Source organism: Ptychodera flava (genome assembly GCF_041260155.1).
Source record: "Ptychodera flava strain L36383 chromosome 23 unlocalized genomic scaffold, AS_Pfla_20210202 Scaffold_24__1_contigs__length_23054250_pilon, whole genome shotgun sequence".
Lineage (NCBI taxonomy): Eukaryota > Metazoa > Hemichordata > Enteropneusta > Ptychoderidae > Ptychodera > Ptychodera flava.
In genome coordinates, this window is record NW_027248278.1 from 4,830,865 (window position 1) to 4,857,885 (window position 27,021).

Below are 27,021 nucleotides of genomic sequence, written 5' to 3' on the forward strand. Positions count from 1 at the left end.
GCATCTCCGGATTTGCCAATTTTTTACAGCGCGCGTGACAGTGCGTCGCGTATTGCTCAGTTTCTGGGGCCCAGTTGTCGTTCGCTCCTGAAATTTTCGGAAATTTTGACGGTTTTCTTGGGTTCGCTATAATGGAAATAACAGACTCCGCTCTGACCATTAACGTTTATTTGTGGGCGCGGGCTCGAGGAAAGCCAAATTAGCGGGTTCGGCAAGCCTCGCCCGTTAATTTTTGGCTTTCCTCTCGCCCTTGCCCAAAAATAAACGTTAATGGTCAGCGCGTCGCCCGCTATCATAGAAATAATTTAATAAGTTAATTTGGCTTTCCTCGAGCCCGCGCCCACAAATAGACGTTAATGGTCAGAGCGGAGCCTGTTATTTCCATTATATTATCAGCGAACCCAAGAAAACTGTCAAAATTTCCGAAAATTTCAGGAGCGAACGACATCTGGGCCCCAGAAACTGAGCAATACGCGACGCACTGTCACGCGCGCTTAAAAAAATTGGCAAATCCGGAAATGTTTTCAGAAAAAAGTATCTCAACTTGACCTACAAGTGCTCCATTTTATTTTGTGATTGATTATGATTTACGTTTGAGCTATAAAGTTACGATACTTTGAGTTGTTAATCTTATTATTCATATTCACGGGCATGTAAAAAAAACCCAAACCATTACTGTGTATTTGTGGTCAGTCACGTGGTTCAGCTCGACCAATCAAAATGCGACAGGCAGGGCATGGTCCGTTATTTCTATAATATCGATCTATCAATGGTAATTTGTTTCTCCTGCAATAATGTGACCCCAAAAGAATATCATGTTACCATAAAGAAAGTTTGAACAAAAGTGTCAGTCTTTGAACAGTTTTGCGGCGCTCACTACTCCATGCGGGCGTGACAAACCTATACTTACTATTTTGACGAAAACGGTGAGCAACAGTCCGACAGCTGCAGTTGCGGCGAAGACAAGAAAGGTCATTGTCGGCGAAGTGAGCTGTATGAGGGCGCCACCAATCACACATCCGGACCCGACGCCGATGCCGAAATAAAGACCGTGGACTAACCCCTGCACAGTTGCCAAAGACGATACCGGTATGTTCGTTGCGAAGTATGATATCATCACACCTTGAAAGGCAGCTCGCGACACACCTGTGAATGTTGAAGTAAGACGATGATTTACCTACCCGTCTATCTATCTATCTATCTATCTATCTATCTATCTATCTATCTATCTATCTATCTATCTATCTATCTATCTATCTATCTAGCTAGCTAGCTAGCTAGCTATCGATCAATCGATCGATCTATCTATGTGTTTCTCCATATGTCTATTCGTTAATCTATCTATCTGACTCTCCACTCTTCCCGACAACTTGAATCCTACATCAGATCGTCCGTCCGTCCGTCCGCCCCGTCTGTCTGTTCCAGTCGGTACCGACTGGTCGTGAGGAGATGGGAGAGCTAATGGCTTGAAGGAATATTTTTCAAACTAACGCCCTCCAAATTTTGATCTTTGTCTAAAATATACCATGTGAGGGCATCTTTCATTATTCTTGATTTCTCAAAAGCGGTTTTGTCACTGCACCTGCCACATTAGAGGCGGTATATAATTGTGGTTTTTAAATTATCAAAATATAAATGTTGTTTGCCTTTTCGAAATTAGATCGTACAGCCTTTCTGTAAATATATGACACAGTCTTACATCACTAAACGTCTATTACGGTATTACCAAACAGGAGACGTTTTCATTATCCATTCAGCAGTAGTGACTTACCGACAAGAAATTGTGCGGGTAAAAAATACCATGGATTATTTATGAATGCGTAGGATACAAATACGACAACCAAACATGCAAGGCAGATGGCGAAGATCCATATGTGCCCAACCAGTTGTACAGATCTGTGATTTGTATAGAACGCTAGGATACTTGAGCCGTAAAACACAACAGTTAAAATGCCGAGAAAGAGGGGTGTGCCGCCTGTGAAGACAAGATAGATAGCAATGGTGTGACAGAAGAAGACCGTGTAACCATTTCAAAAGCCTATAGCTGTGAAGGTTGATGTCATAATACCTGGGTTAAAAACATCCTTGGAGCAATAGGCTTGAACATGGCAGGTAAGTTTGCGTATAGACGAATATTAGAAAGATTTGAGTAAACAACATTCGGTTAAATATGTATCTTACATATCATACATTATCAATTAAATATTTCAATTTTGCATTATGTGGAAATAAAATATTATCACCCTTTGTCTGTTGAACCAAGAACTGTATTTGGCGTGTAAGCTTATATCTTAATTCCTAATATATAGTATTGGTGCGCTCTTTGGTCTGAACGTTGTACCCACTATACTGAACTATATTGGGTTATACTGAAGTTAGACTGGGCCCCAGTCACCTGGCTTTTCTCTTCAGTTGAGTTACTGGCTGGCCATTGCGTTCACCCCACGATCTACGCCACAGCCTACCATTAGCACGACGGTATACTGATGTTCAGTTCTTCAATTTAATATATGTTTTGATACTTGTATGCCCACTGACTTGAGCAAGTCTATACTTAAATATATTAAATATTAACCTTACAATAACTGTTTGCAGGGAAATCATAGTTCGTCGATCAATACAAGATTACAGGCAATATCCTGGTAAGATGCTCAATCTCTTTTCTCCTTCCGCCCTGAGCAAACCAGTTTACAACAACGTGTCATCGACTCTGTATATCACTTACCAAAGTTGGCAACATGCCAGAGAAGAAAGCACTGCACAAGACCATCGCACATTCCAGCGATACAAAATACAACCAGAAGGGTCAGATGGTGCTGGTTTTCCAGCAATGATAACGTCTTGCGGACGTTGTGAACCGTTTCGTCGTCAGCACCATGCTACAAGAGATGAATATCGATGAGGGCGTATATTTTTCTGGAGCAATCACTTACATTTGTACCTCAAATGAAGCTGCTGTATTGTGAACTGTATCGAAGGTTTTAAATTGATTTGGCAAGACTTAAGATAAGGTGACACAAAGAGATAATGTATGAATTGTTAGTAACCCACGGAGTCCACTCATGTGTCACTTTTAGACCCTAATGAAATTCCTTTTAGTTCGCAACCAAGGGTGTGTCCACTAATCTTCCGCAAGAGTGTGAGGGCGCCATTCACCCGAATAATGATCAGCTCGTTCACAGTTCATTCACAGACCGTAAATTTCTGTTTCTTGTGGCCTTTGGTAAACTCAATCACAAGACACTAAATTAATCTCATAATTTTAAATTTTTAATCAACTCATAATTTTAAATGTAAAACCAACTATTATCATATTCAAAATACAAAACGTCTTGCTTCCACCACTGTCGAGGGATCCCATGAGTTGTAGTCGCAGCTATCATTTGTTTTACAGTGCAGGTAACACGTGACCTTCTCGTTGCACTTCCACTGTTGTATTGTTTTGTTAAATATCAATACCAATAATGGCGTCAAGGAAATCACGATTGATTATGGTCGTGCTTGTCGGATGAATGGCGCTTTCATACTCTTCCGGAAGGTACCGGAAATTACACAGTCAAACCTGTGGTTTGACTCAAAAAGACGTCCCGTTTATCAGAAGTCAAAATGTGATCATCGTTATCCGTAAAATCGGGCACACAGTCCATGTAGCCGACAATGAGATGCAAATGATATGCGGTTCAGGTCTCCTCAACTAACTTTCGGCTGGTTCTTCACTTTCTACTATTTTTATAGTATTTTTTACAAAGGCACAGACTTATTCTACCTGCAACTTAAAACTGATAGTGATTTTGTAGCTCATTCTTTACTATTTTTCATAGTTTTTGGTAGCCGGTAACAGACACTTCGTGTTCGTGTCGGCTACATGGACGATCTGCCCCGACGTAAATCGAGATAGACCGTAAACGCTCAAGATCACTGTGCCTTTTTTCAAAAAAAAGAAAGAAATAAAAATTAAGATAGGAAATCAGTAATATAGTAGAATATAGAAACATCAATCAAGGTAGACGTAATTTTGCATTAATCGTGATAATGGAAAACGTTAGGGTTCAAGCCTTGCTTTCACTACAGAATCTCTGGTTGGTTTGTGGCGGAAATATATTCATGCCGGAAATGATGTAACTCAAAGAGCGCCATCACCACTTTCAATGTGTAATCAGGCACGTTTATATTAGTACAAAGCAGGGTAGGCTACATCAAACACCATACCATGGAGGTAAAAGCTTTTACCACCGTGACCGGACACAGAGCTAAAAAAAGACAGGTTACCTTGAATTGGAAGCAGGCTACAACCAGCGGAATGGCGACGAGAATACTTGCAATGCAAATAGCGAAGGGTAGCGAGAAGTTGAGTACAGTGATCAGATTGCCGCATTTCGAGTACGCGGGAGTTGTGATGAAGATAAGTGCGCCAGACATGAGTGACCTTAACATCGGAGAAAAGAAAGCAACATGAACAAACTTAGCCAGCTGAATTTGAGGATTCCCTGAGTTGACTTTAGTTTGCTGCAAAGACCACTGAAGGACCCTTTCGTTTTTGTCAGTATTCAAAATCCTATGACATCAGGCTGTGTGTGTGGACTTTGCCCTATATTTGTATAAGCTTGTGCTACTAGGTGGGTCGGTAGCCATGGTCTTCTCTGAACGTGCAATTGCGACATTTTTGCAGCTTTAATACTAGGTATAGTCACTTAACACATTTAAGCTCACACGGAAAGATATCATGAGAAACACAGGATAGGAACACAAAACATATCATAACACACGACATGCTAATTCCGTGTTCAGGTTACGATTCGCCAGAATACTAGTCCCAGAATAAGTCTAGTCCCCATTGAATCGACAAATGTGACGTCAGTATTTTTGAAAGACTATTCCCCTGGAGAAATAGCTTTTGGTCAAATTTGGAAAAGTCCCCGGTCACGTGACCATACGCGTAATGTCGTGTGTGGTAAATTTAAAACAATGGCGGGTGATAAGAACGTGATGAGCGCCCGGAAGGAGCAACGGGCCACTCTCTACAACAGTATTCCAGCAGCGTAAGAACTTGAACAGCTCATCGACGGCAAAGATCAACCAAGGATGTTGCTAGGTATGCTTAGGATATTTTTGTGAACAAATTTGTACTACCGTTACCGGTTTGGAGAAATCGCCAACTAAACTTGCCACATTTGATTGTTGAAGTGCATAATATCTAAACATATTGCAAACCATACCATAAAAAAACATGAGCATGTGGGGTGTCATAAAACACCTATAACCTGGTCTTCAATATTCGGGCTACAGCACCCGTTCATTGCCCCTCGTGGCCCCTAGTTACAAGAAATGCATCGCTATACCCCTCGGCCTATAGCCTTGGGGAATAGCACAATCTGATTAAAATCAGATGTAGAGTACGGCGTACGCGTACGAAGACGTCGCCGTACTCGCGACATCTGATTTTAATCAGATTGGGAATAGCGATGTGTATTTCTGTGGTTACGCGCGGCCCCTCTGGATAATAGTTGGGCGCTGTAGCCCTCATGACCAGGTAATATGTGTTTAGAATCGTAATAACCAAGGCGTGAAAACAACAAACATGAGCAATAAATACTCACAGAAGTGCAGTGGAGAGAGTTGTCCATAGCTTCTGCCTTCCTATGTACGAAACGTTTTCGCCCAGGTTCATTATCGTGGCTGTATCTGCCAAACTCTCCGTGGGTGAGGCTAAGATACTTCCCAGCAGAATTATAGCTACGAAAGTGGCAAAAATATGCCTAACGCTGCTTGGTTCGGAAAAGGTGATTCCTGGCCCCGTGTACGTTATCAGGGGGTGCCAATGGAAAGTGACGTTGGATTGTGAATTGTGATCGATGTCTCGTGCCGCACGTGTTTCTCGTGAGGTGGTTGAATTGCTGTGGTCCTGACGAAAACCTTGGAAGTAATGCTCCAATTTTTTAAAGTAATTATCCGATGGCCGTTTGAAGAAGAACGGGTTATCTTCATTCCACAGAAAGTAGGAGTGTTGTAAGTCTGTCTTATTCTTGAAAGGTGCATAGAATTTCTGTTTGGCGGTACAGCTGACGTCGAGAAACTTCCACGCGGGAAGGGCGACCAACACCAATGCGACCAACAAAATACTAAAGAGGGCGATCGACAGCGCCAGTTTTTGCTTTCGAGACTTTTCGGCTAAAGCACTAATGACAGGGTTGATAATAAATTGGGGAATCACAGCAGCCCCTGCTAAAACCCCTATCTGTAGCTGGTTGAGCCCTATCTGTGTGAAATACAACGGTACGAAGGGCACTAAAGCGCCCTTAGCGCACCCGTATATGAAATAGAACGCCTTGTATGGAACGAGGCGGACATTTAAACTCAGACATATCTGTCTGGTTTTTTTCTTGTTTTCGCGATCTCTCGGTTGACCGTTGATTGGAGTCCCCTTGTCGTAGTTATTATTGCCACACAGCGGTTCACGCGCTCTCGTTGTTTCCATGGTAGCGTTGATGTCCCAGGAGACGATCGCCGTCACCGTATACGTCTGCAATAAGAGCATTGTAAATTCTGTTACTATCGGTGGGGTATCAACATGTTACAAATCTAATTATTCTGATTGGGCAAGATATATATAATGTAAAATACTGATATTTTGGCATCCTTATCCATGAAATAATATTAGCGGCAGCTGAAAAGAGGGCAACGAATAAATCTTACAGGAGGGCTGGTAAAACTGGAAAGGCGCGATGTCTGCAGAACGAAACTTACATAAAATGATGGTAAGCATTGTTGTTTCTGGGGGGATATTGAGACCAGACTCAAACATACTATAGCCGCATAAAACCATAAATAGGCATACTTTACAAAACACACACACACAATAATACACACACATACATACACACAGCAAGAATATGTGCATATTTGACCTTAAAAATGTTCATTACGACGACACTCGTCGACGGCCTTAGTAATATCACGGGTCCCTCTAGTATGGCCCATTCATTACCGACAGATTACTGTTAATATCTTATATGGTAGTGGGACCGTGGGTTTTACATATACTGAATTGGTTTTTACTAAAAGCGACCGATTTTCTGCTGAGTAAGAATGTCTGGCGATTTTTAGGCCTGCGAGAGGTTTGTAAAATGCCGTTTAGATCAGATAGTTTGATGTAACGTATTATGAACTGTTAGGCATTTAGGACAGGTGTCATTTGTTATACCTTGCAGTTGACAGGTATGGGAACAGTCGCAATCCGCCCTCCACCGAGTACCAGTGGGTCGTTCTCTTTGTATCAATCCCTGTGGAAAGACTATGTTAGAGACAAAATGTTCTGAAATGAATGCAATCCTGAGAATTTGCAGTTTTTACGACCATTCCGATGTTTAGCTGACTAAACTAAACGCCATAGATACACCCACGGCCAAATTTGACTGGTGATTAAACTTACTTGATGCAGTGAGAAATTCTGTTTGTACGACGACAAAACCAGCTCTAGCTGGGGTTGTAAATGAGAGTTTATAATGGGCACCCTGTGTTCAAGATTGAGATACAACGTAACATTACCATATGCATGCACTGTCTGCATGGGACACACAAGTTTGGGTGATTCTATTGCAGTGATCCCATAAAAATGTATTGCCTCAATAAACTAATTATCGCGTAGAAGAGGTATCTTGTGTCGCAATTTTTAACATAGGATGCCAATTGTAAACTATCATATACAACCCTTTGCAGGGTCGGTTTTGTCTTTATACAAGCATAATTTCTGACTGCATCAAGTAGGTTTAATCAACAGTAAAGTGGCCACAGCAGTCATAGATCAATACAAACCCATCTTTAGAAATATTTGAAAACAATTAAAATCATTGTTCTGAGTGCAATTCAAATAACCGTCCTTTGTCAATGTTAAGTTAAGCGTAACCATGAATGTGTTGCATTGTAGATGTCATCATGGGGCAATAATCATCACGCCAAAGTGTATTATCTTTTAAGATATGGTGAAAGTCTTAGAGCAATGGGCTACCTCCTCCCAGTAGTGTCCGCCTCCAAAGTGTTGAAATACTCTAACGTTTGTTCAAACTTTCCTCAATTAAACCTTGAACCACCTTATTACCCATTCAAGATCAAAATCATGGGTCACCATGCAAAGTTCGTTTACGGTGACATTACCGATATTTGAAATTCAAAATGGCCGCTATCCCTGTGTTAATTGAATGGAGAACGCAAAAAAATTGATTTTCCAGAAACTAAGTCGAGGAACATTTGTATCACTCAAAGATCTTTAAAATTAGCCCTACAAGTAGTAGGTCGGAAACGAACGGTGAAAAATTGAAAGTCCGAATATCTGTCCCCGTGGCACATTCTACCTTTTATTGTAATTGTAGAAATCAATATCATTTATGGTAGTGTTCAATTATATCGCAGCTAACAGCGGCAGTCCTCAATCTCTAGTTCGCGCGTACGTGGTTGTTGACATTGACTGCCCATTTGATTTTGACCCTTTGTTCTCCTTTGGAAGTAGTGTAGAGTCAATGTTATTTGAGATACAAAGTTGTTAAAACCTACCTCTTTAACGTTGGTTTCAGTATTCTACTGTAGTTTGCCAAGTTGTGAGCTTCCTGCTCTGAAAATTTAGCCGGTGCGTTTATTCTGCAAAATGTACAGACGTGAACATGCTGATATTCAGCTTTTGCAGACTTGTTTCATTCATATTCAGAACTTTTCTATCCGAGCACAATAGTTTCAGATTTTCCTTTGTACAGTTACGCAACGGTAATTTTTGTTTTTCGTCAAGGGCGAGGCAGCTACAATAAAAGAACGGAAATATGAGGATTGTGCTTGTGAAACCATAGACCCTCGAGAAAATAACTGTCGAAGGTAGGGATGTCGCCAAATCACTTAATATTTGTAAACAAATGTTGCCTCACCTTTCTTAGATACGTGGACACTTCTTTGAGTTAGGTGCCAATGGCCGGTCTTGCAGAATCAAATTCCATTTCGAGGAAAAATTCGCAAGTATAAACCCCGCTTATTCCATAGCCATGGCCGTTCCGTTCGCTACGGCAGAACTACGCATGCGCTAGTGCGCCATCCGATGGGTGTTCCACATTGCAACTCTTCGCGATTACCTTAGTATTCAGCCAAGATAATGGGCGTGTTGATGTCGCTTTGAATAAAACTCGTTGGTACGTTCATGCTACTACTGGGTCGACTTTCTGGTTTAAACCTGTGCAGTGTAGTTTCGATAAGAAATCTATTTGGGGGAAATGTTAACTTTTTCAATGCAAACACTCGGGGTAAAAAGACAACAGTTATGTAATGCTTTTGTGCGCTGGTTTTTGCAGCGCTTATATATCAAATAAACCTGTGAACGAACAAAGTGCGTCTGAGAGTGACTCACGCTGACTTGTACAAAATTGCCATTGTATTGTTAAAATGCCGTTACAATTCTGTCAAAAAAGAATTTAAATCTATTGGAAACAAAATTATACCGCAATAAATTAATAGATCGGACAAAGATTGACAAAAAGCCATGGTTAAATGATGAATGATACATATGCTAATTTTTTGTGACAAGTTGTTACTGTTTCTTTGGACTATTGTGATTAAAATAGCCAACTTTTGGGTTCAAGCATGTTGATTTCCTATCCTTTTTTAATTTTGAACGCTAGAGCTTCACTTTTAAACTGTCACATTGGCTTGGGTTGTCAAAAGGGACTTGAATTGAATCTAAGCTGGTCGGAATTTTCAGGGACACTCTGTTCAAGACCCCATATATCCTTGCTGTTCAGTCGTTTACTTCTGTCGTTGAGGGCAGCAAGCAACATTATATGACATTCTGATCTGAATATTTAGAATGACTTGACTTTACATAAGAATGCATATTTCTTCGAAGCAAAACGGTAAATTTTCAATGTACCATAGCATCAGAAATTATCGACACTGAGGTCACGTTAGGTCAAGATATGCAATAGACTATTAGGATAGTTGTGTAATGTCTGCAATAGCCCATATATATATATATATAATATATATATATATATATATTATATATATATATATATATATATATATATATATATATATATATATATATCGAGTCCCGCATGGGTCACTTTTCATTTACCACTGTATATATATATATATATATATATATATATATATATATATATATATATATATATATATATATATATATATATATATATATATATATATATATATATATATATATATATATATATATATATATATATCTGATCGCCACCTGTGTTATGTCCCTGTTCTGCCGGAATTTTTACACGGCTTCAAAATATGCACAGACCGATCTGTCGGGGTTGATACAGTATATTCCCACAATAAAAGCTGATACGATAAATTTAGTTACGGAAAGTATGTCCAACGAAATTTAGAGTCGCTAAAGCTTCAGCAATAATAAATGACCGAACGGGTTGCCAGGGCTGTACACACCCGTTTTTAAGGTTCCAAGACAAGTATTGAAGCCTTCCAATTTATGTACTCTCTGAGAAATTAAAGCTCGTGACCCGATCAAGATAGATATTTCCTGAAATCCAAGGTACTTGCAAACACTGATGTTTTGTATTGTTAGCAATTGTTTATATGAGGACCACGTGACAGTCAGTTTGAATAACCTCTTTCAAATCGGATTTTTTAGCTTCCCTGCACTAAGGCTGCAGTATTTTCGATCGAAGTTAGCTTGATAAAAGGTGTCGTGTCAATTTTCGAAAGTTTGTCTGGAATGTTTTTTGATCTGTCCTTCTTTTTATGTTACATACTTTGAAATGTGTTAGATCAGGGATCAGTTTTAGATCAGGTATATGTCTCATCACAAAAAAACTAAATCGCAGACACGCTTTGGAAAATTGACATGACACCTTGTTATCATGCTAATTCCGATGTAAAATACTGCTGCGTTAGTGCAGGGAAACGAATTAAGAGGTATTCAAATTGACTGTCACGTTGTCCTTGTGTATACAATTGTCAAATAATAACAAAGACATTATTGGCCAATATCTAAGCTTTTAGGAAATGTATACTTTGATTGGGTTCCGAGCTTAATTTTCTGCACAAAATTCATTAATTGGAAGGCTTAAATACTTGCTTGGAACGAGTGATCTATTGATCTATTAGCGTACTAATAGTAAAGTCGCTGCGATAAACCTAAAAATTACATCTGAATGTATCGTGCAATTGAATAAATAAATACCATATGATCTTCAGAAAAGCGAGATGGAAGGCTCAAAACATCAAGTCATTTAACACACCTGCATCGTAGCGTCAGTAAAGACATCAGCTGTAAGCTGTATCCTGAACTCTGCAGCGCTATCACGGATGTATCATCTCCAGTCAACACCTAAACAGTTGCCGTCAGTGACTATATTTGTACGCGTATCTACGTGCGGTATATATGTGTGTCACTGCAAACATCAAAATCTGCAAGAATAGGAGCTATTTTTTCGGTCTTGTCGTTGTATATACTTCGTAAATATATTTGAAAAAATATTCCAAATAACCTGATTACCATGGCTGCCCGTCGCTAGCCAAGGGAAAGTTCTCTGCACGTCCGTAAGATGCAGACTTGGTTTGTCGGGACAGCGCGAGACAATGATTGGCAAGTTCATGTTACCGAATCCGTATGTCTGATTGGTAAAGATGGCAGTCGGTGTGTTAATATTTGAACTTGATCGTATTTATCAATATAATGAAAGCACCGTGTAAACCATTTGCATATCTCTTTTCAGATAGTGATGGTTATCGCGACAATATTTTGGCAATGGGACAATAATTTTGATCATCCACATCAAACGAAAAGTACACTCTTCTTACTTTCATGTGATAAATATATAATTCCATAGAATATTTTTGTTTGACGTCATCGTATACTCGTGTCTTACGCGGAACTTCACAATACTCACCTTCGGCTCGAAGTGTACGCTCACCTGACGATAATGATTACTTTTTCCTTCAGAAAATCAATGACATTGAGATATTTCCGATTTAGAACTTTTTTTCAATGATTTCTGAAAAATATACCATGTAAAATCTTATTTGCTGCATTGGAAGCTTAGTTTTTTCTTCATACAATCATAAAAGCATTTTTTACAAATTCATGCTGACAGAAATTACGTCCCTTTAAGAGGTAATCAGTTCCATATTTATTTCTTTTTTTTCTATAATTCTTTACACGAGCAACCTGGCGTACACCGAATAACAGCTACTGAAACGAGAAATTGAAAATGAAACAGCAAGCAACTAAAAAATGATAAAGCAGTCGAATCATTGATGTATGTTTATGAATATAAAGTTAGATTATATATATTGTAGGCCGAATATTGGACTATGCCAGTGTGCCTGAGGGCAGGTGACGATTCACCCGACGTAAGGAGGGCAAATGATCTCCTGCCTCAAGGATACATAGTCCCTGGTTTACACTATAATATTATTATTACATGCCTCACTTACATAGTTTGACGCAATGCTTGTACATATAAATGACGTTCATATGCTATATTTCTATGTTAGACGAAAATCTGTCGAAAAAATACAACAATTTTCACCATCGAACGCTGCACTGATGTAATTAAATCACTGTTATACGGTTAATCAATTTTCATGGTTGCATAGTTTTGTAAAAAAAGCAGTATTTCCTAGGTAAAACATGTAATTTGATCAATCCCGAAGTTGTTAGTTGAAAATAGTTCCAGCTCACTTTCCTTCAAATGATGGCGATGCGGCCCACGACGTCATGATCCACAAGTTATCATTGATGGAGCGCGCGACGTTCGATATATGAGGCATGTTATAATTAAGCAATAAAGCACACCAACCGATGGTATACCACGAGATTTTGACCAGTTCACGACATGTATGCACGAGCGATAGCGAGTGCATACATGGAGTAAATGGTCAAAATCGAGTGGTATACAGTAGCTGGGTGTGATTTATTGCTATTATATCATAACAGTATATTGAAATTCTGGCGGGGAACGTCATTAAAGTACTTTTCCTCAAGCTGAGAACAGTGCGCATGCCAGCCGTGGTATATCGCCAATATACCACGGTTCATTTCGCGTCTCGACCAATCAGATCGCCGTATTTGCACCATCAATATACTGGTATGATATGATAGTGTTTATAAGGCCTTCATCGTATACCTATTAACATCAATACTAGTCTCACTAAGAAAATGCTTATGTGACTTAGTACTTCATGAAGGTTTAAAATTGATAAAAAGCAAAAGATAAATTTAGCTATGTAATATCTCAAGGTGCAGTAATTCCGATGCAATACATCGAAAACATTTAGGTCGAAACACTATTTTTTTCATCCGCACTTTGGTACTGTCATGCTCACCTACAAAGTATGCCATTGTTGGTAAAAGGAAAAGTGTTTTACTTTCACAAGTTATTCAATGTTGGTATATTATTAAAGAACAATTTGGCAACTTTCTCATTAGTATTTGCAAAAACGATAATAAAATAAAACTAGGCATTATTCTCAGAACATAAAAGGCATATCCACTTCTGGAGACTATACTTACAGTAACTTAAAGCCTGTCTGTGACGTCATATACTTGTCAATTGCCAAAAGAAAGCAACTTTATTATTTCTGGTACAAGTACATATCTATGAATAAAACTTGTCAGGAGAGGGCGCAATACAAATTGGCTCTGCTTTCATCAATGCCTATAGTAAGTTACAAAGAAGTAAAAGAACCGCTATGTATTTTTAGATCAGTCCATCAAAGATTGGACTGTCTGTGCGGCAACTCGTTCGATATGCCTTCTTAATTTCCGGCGGCATAGGGTAGTCTTTGACAGGTTGGTATTCCCTCATACGAGCCACCCAGCCACACAACACAGGGAAGCGGTCATTCGGTAGACTGTTGCCCCCAAGTATCTCCACTCCCTCGATGATTCCAATAAAAGGCCACATGTGGATATCAAGCCATTTCGGGGTTTCTCCTACAGACCAAGAAATCTGAGTAAGACACCGATTGAAGCAGTCTGCACTACAGTGAATGTATGTTGTTCTATGCTTACATTCATGTTAATAATTAAATTTCAGCAATGTACTTATGCTTGAGGACATAACATGACGTTTCAGTGTTGTATTCGTGATTCAGATTCAGTTTGCATCGTGACTTCAATTCAGTAGCAATAAACACCGTTATTGCGAGGGAAAAAATACAAAAACTGTTAACAAAATAACAAATTACATAATTTCTCGGACGCATTTTCATGAATAAACAAATCAACTGAATTTACGCATAGCCAATGTTACAAGATCGGGTAACATTGTGATGACCAATAACACACAGGGATGACGGCCATTGTGCCTGAATTTCCAATACCCGGGTAAATATTGGGTGATTTGTGTCTGTGGTACCAACATTTGCATGCTGACCCCCGATTTCCATTCTTGATTTTGAAAGAGAATGGTCGAAAATTTGCTTGAGAAAAGTTTAAGTCTTTCATTTTCATGGCGCAAACTACTTACTTAAATGCATTTCCTTCTTGAAACATAAGGTATTCATGATAAAATGCATGCATGGTAACCACTAAGTATTACCCTTTTCTGAATCAATAGACTCCATCAATGATTTCGTAATTATAAAAGAAGAATACTTAATTACTTAGTAAAACCATCATAAATCTTTGCAGCAAAAACCTGACAAACTGTTGACAAATACTAACTGAGTATACACATGACACACACACAAGCATACATGACCCTGATGCAGCAGGGCAGGGTGGTTGTCAAATAGCCAGGCACCAAACACTGAAGAGATGAGAGCGTCCATTCAGGTAGAACGCGCCTCGGGGACAGAGATTTGAACGCTCAAACTTTTATAATCCTTTTCTGATATACCACTTGTGGGGTTCATTTTAAAGCTCTTGAAGTAAGAAAATTTTTTACAGGGTTTGTTTTTCGAAATTCGGTGATTTTGAATTTTAAATATCGGTAAATCTTGGTTCTTTCTCTAGTACAGAAATTTACACGGTGACCCCCGATTTTTATTGTTGAGTTGGTAAGAGAATGTTTGAAAGTTTCAATAGGAAAGTTTGAGAATCTTTCAATCATTCTCTTTCAAAATCAAGAATAAAAATAGGGGGTCACCGTGCAAAGTTTGGTACTAGAGAAACAAATAACCCAAGATTTACCGATATTAGAAATTCAAAATGGCCGCCATCCCTGTGTTAACTCTATGGCGAAAAATAAAAATTTTCGAATTTCAAAAAACTAAGCCGGTGAAAAGTTTTCTTTCACCAAGAGCTTTAAAATGAACCACCCATGGTATATCAGAAGAGAATTGTAAAAGTTTGAGAGTCCGAATGTCCGTCCCCGAGGTGCGTTCTACCTTAAGGTTTCACTTTCGAGGCATATACTTTAACAGAGGTCTTGTTTAAAGCAGAGTGCACCTTTGAGACAAATATTCAGGCTATCGAATTTCATAAACATTTCTTTGGTCTACAGCTTGTTGAATTGCTTCATGTTGAAATTCGAATGAACATTTATCGTAACGTTGATTGTGATGTCTTTGCTATGTGATCGGGTGCCGTATTTTGTGAGTTCCAATCCGATTGAGAATTTACAAATTTGTTCACTGTCTTATAAAAAAAAACCCAGTCGAATATATAATTTTCCCATGCAGTTGACACAGGGTAGTCGACCGTTTCGATGTTTCATAAAGTGTTGTTCAATCAAAGTTTATTTCTGTGGTGCTCAATTCACACGGTGACCCCCGATGGTCGGATTTAGGTATGTATGGCATGTGTAGGTACGTTGTTTGTGTATTAGGAGTGTGATTGTGATGAAAATTTGAGTGGCATTTTTAAAAGAAATCCCTGTCTGTTTGTCACAAACATTCATAAACAGATTTCAATCTTAAGTGAGGGCAGTTCACACCTCGAAACTGAAATACATACTCTTGTTCAAAATTACCTCAAGGCAACAAATTTGAACCACTCTCTTCCAAAATCATAAATAAAAATTAGGGGTCACCGTACAAACGTTGGTACTAGATGGGCGGCCATTTTGAATTTAAAATTCAAAATGGCCGCCCCACCCCGGTGTTGACACTTGGAGTAAAAGAAAATTGTCCATTTTCAAAAAGACGGTGAAAATTTGCTTTACTCCAAGAGCTTTCAGATAACCCCTACAAACGTTAGACTATAAAAGTATTGTGAACATGTAAGCTTCTGAATGTCTGTCCCCCAGGCGCATTCTACCAAAATGCAACACGTCAAGTCCTTCGAATCCCACACTAAATTCTCTGTTGCATTTATTTATTACAATGTTCATTGACATTACCTCCAAAGTACTGTGTTGTTCTTTTTTTCAGGTCTTCTTCCAGTTCATCAACTCTTTTCAAGAAATCCTCTTTAAGTTCAGCATCCTGTCCCTTAGCAGATGCAGCTTTCCAGTATACTGACATTATCTGTGAGAAAGATGTTATCTTGTTTAGTCTGATTCCCTCTAATCAGGGCAATTCTCACCATTGATAGCAGTGAGAGAGTTGAGCTCTACGTGATTGACAGAAGCATGTAACTTCCTCATCGGTTTCTCTGTGTGTAGCTGTGCATACCCATTGAGAACAGAGGGAATGTACAAAAGTATTGTTGCGATGAAGTTTACTTCCAATTCCTTCTTATTAGTAGCAAACCCGAAAAATCAACGGTGCCTTCCACTCTGAAAAAAGCCCGATGTACAGGAAAGATGTATTAGTTTGACATTTACGATAAAGTTAAAAAGCGTCAATGACCTACAGTCGCCAAACACATAAGTAAGTTATGTAATTCATGAATTATTGAGTAAATCACTTGATGTACAATGCTTCTATGTATGGTAATTGACAGTATAAATTTGACATTTTTTAAATTTGGCAGAAAATCAACACATTATTTGTAGGAATCTACACTTTTTTAGTCTGTCATTAAGTAACTGATTTCACAGAAGCAGCGAGAATACAAACTTCTATCAAATAATTGTGAAGCTACCGTTTTCAGCCATTATCCCAAAAAAGACTTAAATATACCTTGTCATCAAAGTAGTTTGCAGACATCTTATCCCTGGCTCTCTGGTATGGATCCTTTGATGTCATTGGATTTTCAGGGTACACCTCATCCAAGTATTCACAGCAAATTGCAGACTCAAAGACAATCTTGTCGTTTATTTCCAGTACCGGAACAAGGCCTTTGGGGTTTTTATCAAAAAACCACTCAGGCTTTTTTCTGGTGTTGACCCTGACTTCCTCATGGCTGCAAAAGAACCATTTCAACAATCATGTTTCAAATAAACAGTACACTTTCGAATGTAAAGGACGTAAGCCTAAGTATTATGGTATATTTTATAATTAGTAAAAAAGTGTCATATATTTACCACTCATGTTGATGGTGAATTGTAATATTGCTTTGACTGTATTACCAGTTTATTTCCTTCTTTCCTTAATTTGGTTCTTGTCCAATGCAATGAACAGGGTGCCGATAAATTAATTGGGTGAGAATATGCACATAATAGTATATGTCACGGTAACAACTATGTAGACCAGTCCGTCCCCTGTCGTAATCAAGGCCAAAAACAACATAGATATGCACTCAGATAAGTTTTAGAGAAGCAGTTGAAATCCTTTTGGTCAATTGCCTTCGGTCATAAATAGTATGGTATATGTATATCCAAGTTAAATGTTCTCGAACAAATATTCAAGAAACTGGTAAAGCTATGGTATGTGTGTTGGTTCTTTGCTTGCTCAAGTCTCGCACGAAGTAACATAAACCACTGATGATAACAGCTGCTTTTGACCATATCACGAAATAGCTTGTGCGTAATGTATGTTGCATTATCGTCGTATATTCATGTCAATATAGCTCCATCGTGGTGACGTTTACAGTAAAATATGAGCATTGTAATAAAGGAAAAGTGGCTTCACACATCGGCCATCTTGTCTTGTGTGTGCTTAAATGTGTTTTGTGTCTATATTGCCAAAATATAGGGACAAAACACATTAAAGCACACAGAAGACAAGATGGGTGATGTGTGAAGCCACTTTTCCTTTATTACAATGAGGTTTACTTTGTAGGCTACGGCGTTAAAAGAGGAAAACTAAAACCTAAGGCAGATGCTGTTTTCAATTATCCTACACCTGAGACAAAGCGTCATTTTTGGGATTTGCAAGATATTATAGGAAGTTTATCCCTAAACCTTACAGACAACATGTATAGTAATGACAGCTCTGACCTAGTACTACGTCATTACTACCTCTATATTGCAGATTATTCTATTGTGCCCCACCACATAAAGTTGGTATTGAATCTCAGTAATGTGCATATGAGAAAAATAGTTCCTTTTCAAAATTTGGTTTTTGGCAGGATAAATTGCATACATATTGACCACACAGTTGCTTCCTACACTTTATTAATTTTATCATAATATTACAAAATGTTAACAATAAACTCCTTGTCAAACAGCTAAAAACGTACTTACAGATTGAAGGAGAATGTCACAAGCCATCAAATAACTATGCAAATTAGTCACGTGCCCATTCAATAATTTTTCGGTATTTTCACGCTAAATTATGCAAATGAGTATCAAATTTGGCGGACTACTTTATACTTTGGTAAAACTGTCGTCTACTGTATATTGAAACCAGCTCGATTGAGGACCAGCATTACGACTGGCAAAATTGCGAATATGTTGATCATTTGAAATTGAATTTTATTACGGAGACACAATGGAAACACCTTGTGACACGCAGCTTGAGCGGACGTATAGAAATTTGCATAATTCAATAGGCTGCAGAGCCTCGTTCTGAATGTAAACAAGCAATATGTCGGAATACACGTCGTTCGAGCGACTTGGTCGTGAAAATGGGCTCGAAAGCTCACAAATATGATTATTTAATGCGAAGTTGAACATGCTATGAGGTAATGTACACTTTTGAGAGTAATTTCATCGTATCTATGCATGATAGAAATAAATACTAATGATAATTGACAACTGAATTCGTACGTTGCAATGATGGTTTATACCTCTCAGCTGTGTGCTATTTTTAGACTGTGACCCGAAACACACTGATACAGGTCTTGAACAAAAACAATACTTGTTGTGTCAAACCACTTGCTATTGAACAACGCTTGTGACAAGTTTCGTGAATTCTGACAGTGCGCCTATATTTGCGGCATGATTTCATGATGCCATGTATGCGCTGTTAGTGTTACCGTACAAGGCCCATCGTACAGCCCAGTGTACGCGTGCACAGCGTACAACGCTATGGCACTGAAACTCGCCTTTATGCTATCGGACTTCAGTCAACATTGACGAGTTGAAACATGGTAACTGAACAGTGATATACTACCCGTTACAGTGAAAAGGAAAACTGTGACAAATCACGGTCACTCAAATCCACTCTTACAACGATATTATTATCTTGAAAGGCTGAGGGGTCAGTAAAATCAGGCGTGGGAATGTCCGACCATCCAGCTGCATCGACTCCAAACAGACAGACACTGACAGTTGACAATGACCGAATACAAGAGAAGTCGGCCAGTACAGTATGCACCCTATTAGAATATATGCTCCATATTAGTGTTTCTTTTTTGAAATCTCACTTAAGTTATATACGAAAGCGATCTAAATGTCATTCATAAGATGAGCGTAATGTTTGCAAACTTCACAGATCACAGTTCAACGCACGTATGGGTGTATCGCGATCGTGGTAGCGAGTTTTGCAGTCTTCGTCATAGTTACACTTGAAGTTCGTTAAAAAGTCATAGGAGATGGCGAAGCAACTTAGTTAAGAGTCATCAAGCCATGAATTTACTGAAGAAATGGCATAATGTTTGCCTGAACTTTAATACGGTACGCGCGCGATCTGCAGAAACACGGAGGCAGACCACATGTTTTGCAGGGTGGACGTGGGAGCTCTTCGACTTTGAGTTGTTTTCTGAATGTTCGTAGCACAGGCGTACGGAATGTTTCCTAGATCGTCGTCGGATGGGAAGTGACGGACACTGCATGCACCGTGAGGCCAAAGGCCGAACCTCGGTACTGTATAACAATACCAAGGTATGACGCGGAAAACTCGACCGGTGGCCGGAAACAAACGAAATAAAGCATCTACCTCAAAAAAATTACATCGACCGGTCGGAAATACCTTCAAACTTTCAAATCTTTACTCTGGTTACAGCATTTCTTTCAAATCTGCCAGTTATGGGCGATAATTAACTGTCCGGCGAGTACTCGCACTTGCATTGCCACTTCGCCATTTTGAATAGCTTTTTTACTCCCGTAAGCCTTTGCGAGTGGAAGAGTGACCCCGTGACCCCACACCCGCTAAATTCAACCGTTAACCGTTAGGTAAATTTTATACTGTCAGTGAATGCAACTTCAGCCATCTGGCAACAAGGCAATCAACGTAAACGATGGGAAAGTTTATGCTTGTGAATCCCGCCATCTGACATTTGTAAACAAACTCTTCACAGGGTCACTCGTCCACTTGCAAAGGCTTTCGGGAGTAAAAAAGCTATTCAAAATGGCGAAGTGGCATTGCAAGTGCGAGTACTCGCCGGACAGTTAATTATCGCCCATAACTGGCAGATTTGAAAGAAATGCTGTAACCAGAGTAAAGATTTGAAAGTTTGAAGGTATTTCCGACCGTTCGATGTAATTATTTTGAGGTAGATGCTTTATTTCGTTTGTTTCCGGCCACCGGTCGAGTTTTCCGCGTCATACCTTGGTATTGTTATACAGTACCGAGGTTCGGCCTTCGGCCTCACGGTGCATGCAGTGTCCGTCACTTCCCATCGGACGACGATCTAGGAAACATTCCGTACGCCTGTGGTTCGTAGTACCCGGTAGTATTAAACCGACAAAATAACAAAAACTATGGTAGTAAAAAGTTAAAATTGTTTGGCATATTCAACTGTGAAGAGAATGCGTATGCAATCATATTGCTTTGTTGCGAGTGGCAGACTTCTCCTGGCCGAGTCCCACTGCACTGGCCGAGTTGGTCGGCACCATCGGCGCTGGCGATGGCCGAGTTTGCAACTGCCCGACTTCTCCGGTTACCCAATGGAATATTGGTAGCCAATGCCTACGAGGACTACCGCGAAATTGTAGCCCAAGCATCAAATATAAATATAACATAAGTTGGATTGACAACAGTAAAATATGTGATATTGTGCAATCTTTGGGCCTAAACAATTTGTAAACATGAGCAAGGCGTCAGCGGAGTGCAACACGTTCCTCACTTAAAGCGGCCATCTTGTCTTCTGATGGCGGGACGGTGTACGACCTACGAGGCCAAAGCAGTGATTTGCAGGGCATGAACAAGAATAAAACTAAGTTAGGGGCTTAAATAATGATTAGACTGTCTAACTATGTAAAAATATTCACAAGAATCAGCTGTGCATGTAGTTGCGGCAGCCCAAAAGTAGGCCTATGTTTAGCGAGCCATAGATCGACAATACACACATAGCACCAAAAGTAAGCCGTAGAAGTTGATAAAAATTCATAGGCACAAACTTAACTGCTTTATATGACCATAGAAACGTCTCTGACATCGTTTGTTGGGAAAAAATGGGCTGAAATTGCCCCCCAAAAAACAGGAAAAATCACACTAACGGTCAAGTAGAACAGCGCCCTCATCACTTCCGTTTGAACGAAATTCTAATATAAATATGCAAATAGGGGTATCTCCGCTCAAGCTGACGGAGAAACAATTCCACCACCTGAGTTAGATCAATTGCTAGCCCGTTTTTTTCTGAGCGACGGGACTCACTGACAAATTGAGTAATCACAGCGCTCGTAGAGCCTGCGTACAACGACTGCTCGATGCCGGCGTTACACCAACTGTGGCTTCACAACTAAGCTAAGCGGGCACAAAAACTCAACCGTTATTCTGTGGCCAGTGCAAACCAGCAGCGTCAGATGAGCGACATACTCGCCGGTACACAACCTGCATCCACGACCGACCGCGACCGGAAGTACAAGCCTGATGCCGGCCGAACATACACCGCGACCGGTGGCCGGTCCTTCGTATGCTAATATTCGAGGTCCCTTGTCGTCAATGCATCAAAATGCCCTCCATCAGTTGCCGCAACTACCAGGGATGTTCTCAAATGCACACATCAGTGGTGGATCGTTCAACTTTACCTTCAACATCACCGGAAATAATTCCCTATATCTAAACAGTCTTCACCTGTATACCACGTTGCATCGCCTCCAAACGTCGCCGACCTGCAGTGATCTACTCCGATTCCGACTCAGATTGAATTATTCAACCGATAACATAATTAGACTTTCTCGTTTTGAAGTTTTACTCATTGTTCTTGTTCCAGTGTACATGAATTTCGATTATAATGATATAAAATACGAACGGTTTCGCTTGAAAACATTTTGTAGTGTCATACGTGTGAGTGACGTTGTTTGAGTGTACCAGCTGAGGGGCGAATAACTCTATTGGTTAAGTAATATCCATCCGCCGACCCGAAGAATTTACTTGCTCGACGAAGTTACCAACGTGTGTAATTTGGGAAACATATGTAATAATAACAGAACTCCATGACCTTGCCTTGACGTTTGTGTGTTACGAAAGTTATTTTCACTCGTGATGCGGTGTATCCTTGCTGTATTTTCACTCGCTTCGCTCGTGAAAATACGGCCGCAGGATACACCGCATCACTCGTGAATTCCGTACCACACAAACGTCAAGGCAAGGTCATGGAGTTCTACGTCATATTACTACCTCTATATTACAGGTTGTATGTAGGCAAAAAGGAAGGTACGGCAAATATTCGTCCCATTCTTTCGGGTCTCCTGCTACAAAACGTTGTTACATAGCTTTAAGAGTCTCACTGAATTTCTCAATGAGCCCTATGCATTGTGGGTATTTGAGTTAGTTTTTATTTTCAACATATTCAACTTTAATAGCACACATATCTGTCATAAGTTGCAACGTCTGGTCTGTCAGAATTTCACCGGGTAGTCCAATACGACTGAAAACTGCTATCGATGCCATAGCATCAGGTGGTGCCCATGAATTCAGTTGGGTACACTTCCGGTTGCTTGCACAGTATATTATTCATCTGGGAATGCGTGGTCAGTAGGTCGCTGGCGCGACTATCAGCGACTGATAAGGAAGAAACCGAACTGGTTTTGAAACGTGGCGTCAAAGGGTCAAGGTAGTCTGAGACACACTCGACTACGCCCATGTCTCCCCATGGCTAATTTTAAATTAAGAACCGTGTTGTTAATTTTCACACTAACCGCCAAAACACAATAGAGACACAAAACACATTAAAGCACACACAAGACAAGATTTTTGATGTGTGACGCCACTTTCCCTATATTACGACGATATATTTTAAGGTAATGTCGACATATGCACGAAAGATGTCATTAGTCAAGGAGTGTTCCGAACTATATTTGCAATGATAGTAAACAAAGTAAACAAACAAAATAATGCAGTGAAAGCCATCCGATGAACAGAATAAGAGAAAGAGAGGTTTAGTACTAAAATGACAAACTCTTCAAACACTTTCATGTATTTGTATTTTGAGAATTTGTCTCTAGGCCAAAGTAGTGGTTAAACACTCACGGTATTCCTTTGGCCTTCAGAGTCAGTATTGTCCTCTCTGCAAATGGACAAAACCTCATGCTATAAACTCTCAAAGTGTCCTTCTTCAATGGTGGACATTCATCACCTGAAAAAAAAACAAAAGAGCAAATGCACAAATGATCAAGTAAAACGGCGTGTAATTAAATGAATGAAGATGTACTTTAAAAATAAACAATACAATAAACAATCCAAAGTCACGGCCAAAATAGATCGGACATCATGAAGACTCAGAGTGGTCTCTTGTTCGAAGAGGATTGTCAATAATTTCCAAATTCCCCTATCGTTATTTGTCATACCAATAGTTTCCTGATAAATTGCCACCATGCCAATTTTGAGAAAAAATGAGTTCAATCACACAGGGAAAAGGATCTGATCAACCCTGATAATAATTAGTCAGGGCAAAACCATGAGTTAGGTAGGGTCAGTTTTACTAAACGTCACAGGGACACAATTTCGTTGAACGATGTTACCATGGCAAAGGGTGACTTTGGACACATAAAAACACAATGAAAATCAATCTTAAGTTAGTGCGCTCCTCCAAATTGAAAGGCTTAAGCTTTCGCTCAAACGTTCCCTAAACAAACCGTCAACCACCCTCTTTAAAAATCCAGAATACAAATCAGGGGTCACTATGCAAACTTTTGTAATGGTTTAACAGATTTCCCAAGATACCACTGTTTGAAATTTAAAATTCCCACCATCCCTGTGTTATCTCTATAGGCAAAAAATTTTAAATTCCCGATAGGCAAAAAACTACTAAGGTGAGCACGTTATTTACTCAAGAAGATTCATGATAAGCCCCAACAATTGGTGGGCCAAAAGGATACTATAAAAGTTTTAAAGATCTAATATCTGTCTCCTAGTCGCATTCTACTGACTTAAGAAAAGATATTGAAGCAATAAAGCACACCGAGCGACGGTATACAAACAAGCGACGGTATACAAACAAGACTCCGTAGTACACATAACTTGTCCATGTTACGTTTACTTTTGTGCCTAAGCAGGTCAAGACTTATAAAACATTTTATATATAAATAAATGGTATTCATGCTCTTATTCAGTAAAGCCCTGCAGCTGATCACTTTATATTTCCCATAACTCATAGTGTATTTTGTTTAAGATGGTACTCAGTTTACAGGATCTAAAATTGCGTTAGACTTTTGGTCATCCAAGTGCTGACTTAGCCGATTTGATGTAGTCAGAAATTCTGTTTGTACAAAGACAAAACCAACTTTGCTAAGGGTGTTCAAATACCAGCTTACGACATTATTGTTGAGGGGCAAAACATTATTTTATGTCATTTTTTTCCTTTTATTACATTACCTTTGAAGAGCTATGAAAATGAGTTCAACTGATTTCAACGTATGAAACACAGTCGACATAGAACACGCTCGTGTAAATGACGCTAGCAGCACGGATCCCATCAAATAATTACGCATGGAATTGGCATTATATATGCAATGTTGAACACAGAGTGCCAATTGTAAAGTAACAATTAAACACCATTGGTAGGGTCATGTTCTCATTGTACAAGCACAGAATACATGACTGCATAATTGAGCTTCATTACCATTTCATATCACACCAGGGCTGACCGCGGCAACGACTCTTTACCAATACGGCTGCCAGCGGCAGCGCGCGCAAGGGTGACGCTATCGAATGGTCAGATATGTTTTATCCGAAATGAAAATATATGGATGCTTATTGATTTTTATGCATTTTTAACGTTAATTTAGTAGTTGTCTTACTTAATGGTAGCAAGTGGAAAACGACTGTAGTCGAAGTAATGGACCCGCGAGATCGGACGACGAGAATAGGGCCTTCATGTCTTATTTATTGACATCGTCTGCTCTCACGGGTCGGGGAGCATCCAGCTGCCCGGACAAAAGACTTGGCAAGCAAAGATGACTCACTGAATAAACCGGCGATACGCTTGAATAGCGTTAACCTTGTTTTCCGACAAAGTTGCAAACAGGTTTGGTCCATTATCATTCAATCATCCTATTGATACCACACTGCCATATATACTACACGATGTGAAGAGTATTCTTGTGTACTACCTCAATCATATACTTGAAATACATAATACACAAATTTAGGCCACGGTCACTGGTGGATGCCTGTGTTTAGGCCTACGAATATTCTCCATTGACTCATATACCCTCGTTTTTCTCAAGGGTCTATTGATTGAATCAAAATCGGTCATTTGCATATTCAAACAAGACTCGAACACACCATCCTGTGATCGTGCGTCCACTGCTCTTGCCACTGACCCATGATGCAGACACATGCAACGTGTTTGTCTCATACACTGAGTTGTGGCTCCGAAGCGAAATTCACTGTATCACAAGCGACTGTCCTAAATTCCTTTTGTACTGACACTTTCATATTGTAAAAATTGATCACCAGAATCAGTAAAAATCTCACTCACCAGTGGATAAGTGTCTCTCTGACATGTTTTCTCCCAATTTGCCGTACAAGTAAACGAATGTGACACTAATTTTTACAACGACTGTCTCGGTGATCGTGCGCATGCGTTGCTGACTGAACAAACAGTTGTTCTACGTCTTCTGACACTCTCGATTTTTAAAGAGCATCCCTCACTTTTCAAACAAATAATTGAAAAGGATTTAACAAACAGACTTCTAAATGCAGAGGCAGACAGTGTTCAACGGAAGTTTACAGATCTGATTTACACAGCAATAAAGTAGAAAGCCTGGGGGATGAATATAATCTCCTAGCACTCACAGTAGCCTTACAAAGAGCCATATACATATATGGCTCATTTATAATACCACTAACTGACACACTTTCTATTCCAGGGAATGTCTCTCCACTGGAAATTCATACGTTGTTCTGTCAGCATGACAGAAGAAAGAGGGGTAATCTGAGATATACTGCACCTACAGAACTGCACGAAGAAAACTACAATGGCATACCAGTTTGTGGGTTTTTCATGAACTCACAATACCCTGCATTGCTTCCTATATTTACCTGTCTTCTTTATTTCAAAGCACGTACAAACATCTTAGAAAACGATTGATTATGACATTGACACATGACTTTCCCAGCCAAACGCCTTCATACAGTTTACTCTCTCCATTTCAGAAATATTACAGTATGGCAGCTTCCCAGCAGTATGAGGTCCTTTGTCAAGGATTATGTAAAGACTACATGTGTGGAATATGTTAGGCCTCACATTGCCGATTCCACCGCCTACGAAGACGATATGTATATTTTGACTCACTCTGTCACCTAGATTCATTACATCATCGAATGAAGTGTGACTCTCTTTCATTTCCGACAAACTATTTAGGATGCATTTCTAACTTTTGTGTCACAGAATCTTACCATCGCCTACACGATATTTCCAACCCTAGAATCTGGAAAACTGTTGGGCGA

General features: G+C 39.5%; 2 protein-coding genes across 5 annotated transcripts in view; both read right to left on the reverse strand.

The window, feature by feature from the left end:
- Positions 1 to 9,069, reverse strand: part of LOC139124803 (major facilitator superfamily domain-containing protein 6-like) — a 14,485-nt gene extending 5,416 nt beyond the window's left edge. The window contains exons 1-7 of one of the 4 annotated variants that reach the window (XM_070690912.1): positions 8,910 to 9,069; positions 8,548 to 8,631; positions 5,598 to 6,520; positions 4,270 to 4,426; positions 2,726 to 2,879; positions 1,772 to 1,975; positions 911 to 1,146 (exon numbers count right to left, since the gene is read on the reverse strand). In XM_070690912.1, the coding sequence (XP_070547013.1) occupies positions 911 to 1,146; positions 1,772 to 1,975; positions 2,726 to 2,879; positions 4,270 to 4,426; positions 5,598 to 6,475 (1,629 nt within the window). In that variant the 5' untranslated portion in view covers positions 6,476 to 6,520; positions 8,548 to 8,631; positions 8,910 to 9,069. Of the gene's footprint in view, positions 1 to 910; positions 1,147 to 1,771; positions 1,976 to 2,725; positions 2,880 to 4,269; positions 4,427 to 5,597; positions 6,521 to 8,547; positions 8,787 to 8,909 lie in introns of all 4 variants that reach the window. The other 3 variants (XM_070690913.1, XM_070690915.1, XM_070690914.1) reach the window with 3 other exon arrangements.
- Positions 9,070 to 12,130: 3,061 nt separating this feature from the next.
- On the reverse strand, positions 12,131 to 26,240 carry LOC139124478 (glutathione S-transferase omega-1-like). Its single transcript, XM_070690615.1, has 5 exons — positions 26,051 to 26,240; positions 23,599 to 23,704; positions 17,041 to 17,263; positions 16,317 to 16,443; positions 12,131 to 13,966 (listed from the first exon to the last, which is right to left on the reverse strand). Exons 1-5 carry the CDS (start codon positions 26,151 to 26,153, stop codon positions 13,731 to 13,733), a joined length of 795 nt encoding a protein of 264 aa, XP_070546716.1. The 5' UTR covers positions 26,154 to 26,240; the 3' UTR covers positions 12,131 to 13,730.
- Positions 26,241 to 27,021: the final 781 nt, after the last annotated feature.

Bases quoted from the DNA above. Each gene is read 5' to 3' on its own strand.
- LOC139124478 (XM_070690615.1), bottom strand. From the start codon at position 26,153: ATGCGCACGATCACCGAGACAGTCGTTGTAAAAATTAGTGTCACATTC. The intron at 23,705-26,050 runs GTGAGTGAGATT...TTTTTTTTTCAG, and splicing joins AGAGAGACACTTATCCACTG to GTGATGAATGTCCACCATTG. The intron at 16,444-17,040 runs GTATATTTAAGT...TCTTTCTCACAG, and splicing joins CAAACTACTTTGATGACAAG to ATAATGTCAGTATACTGGAA.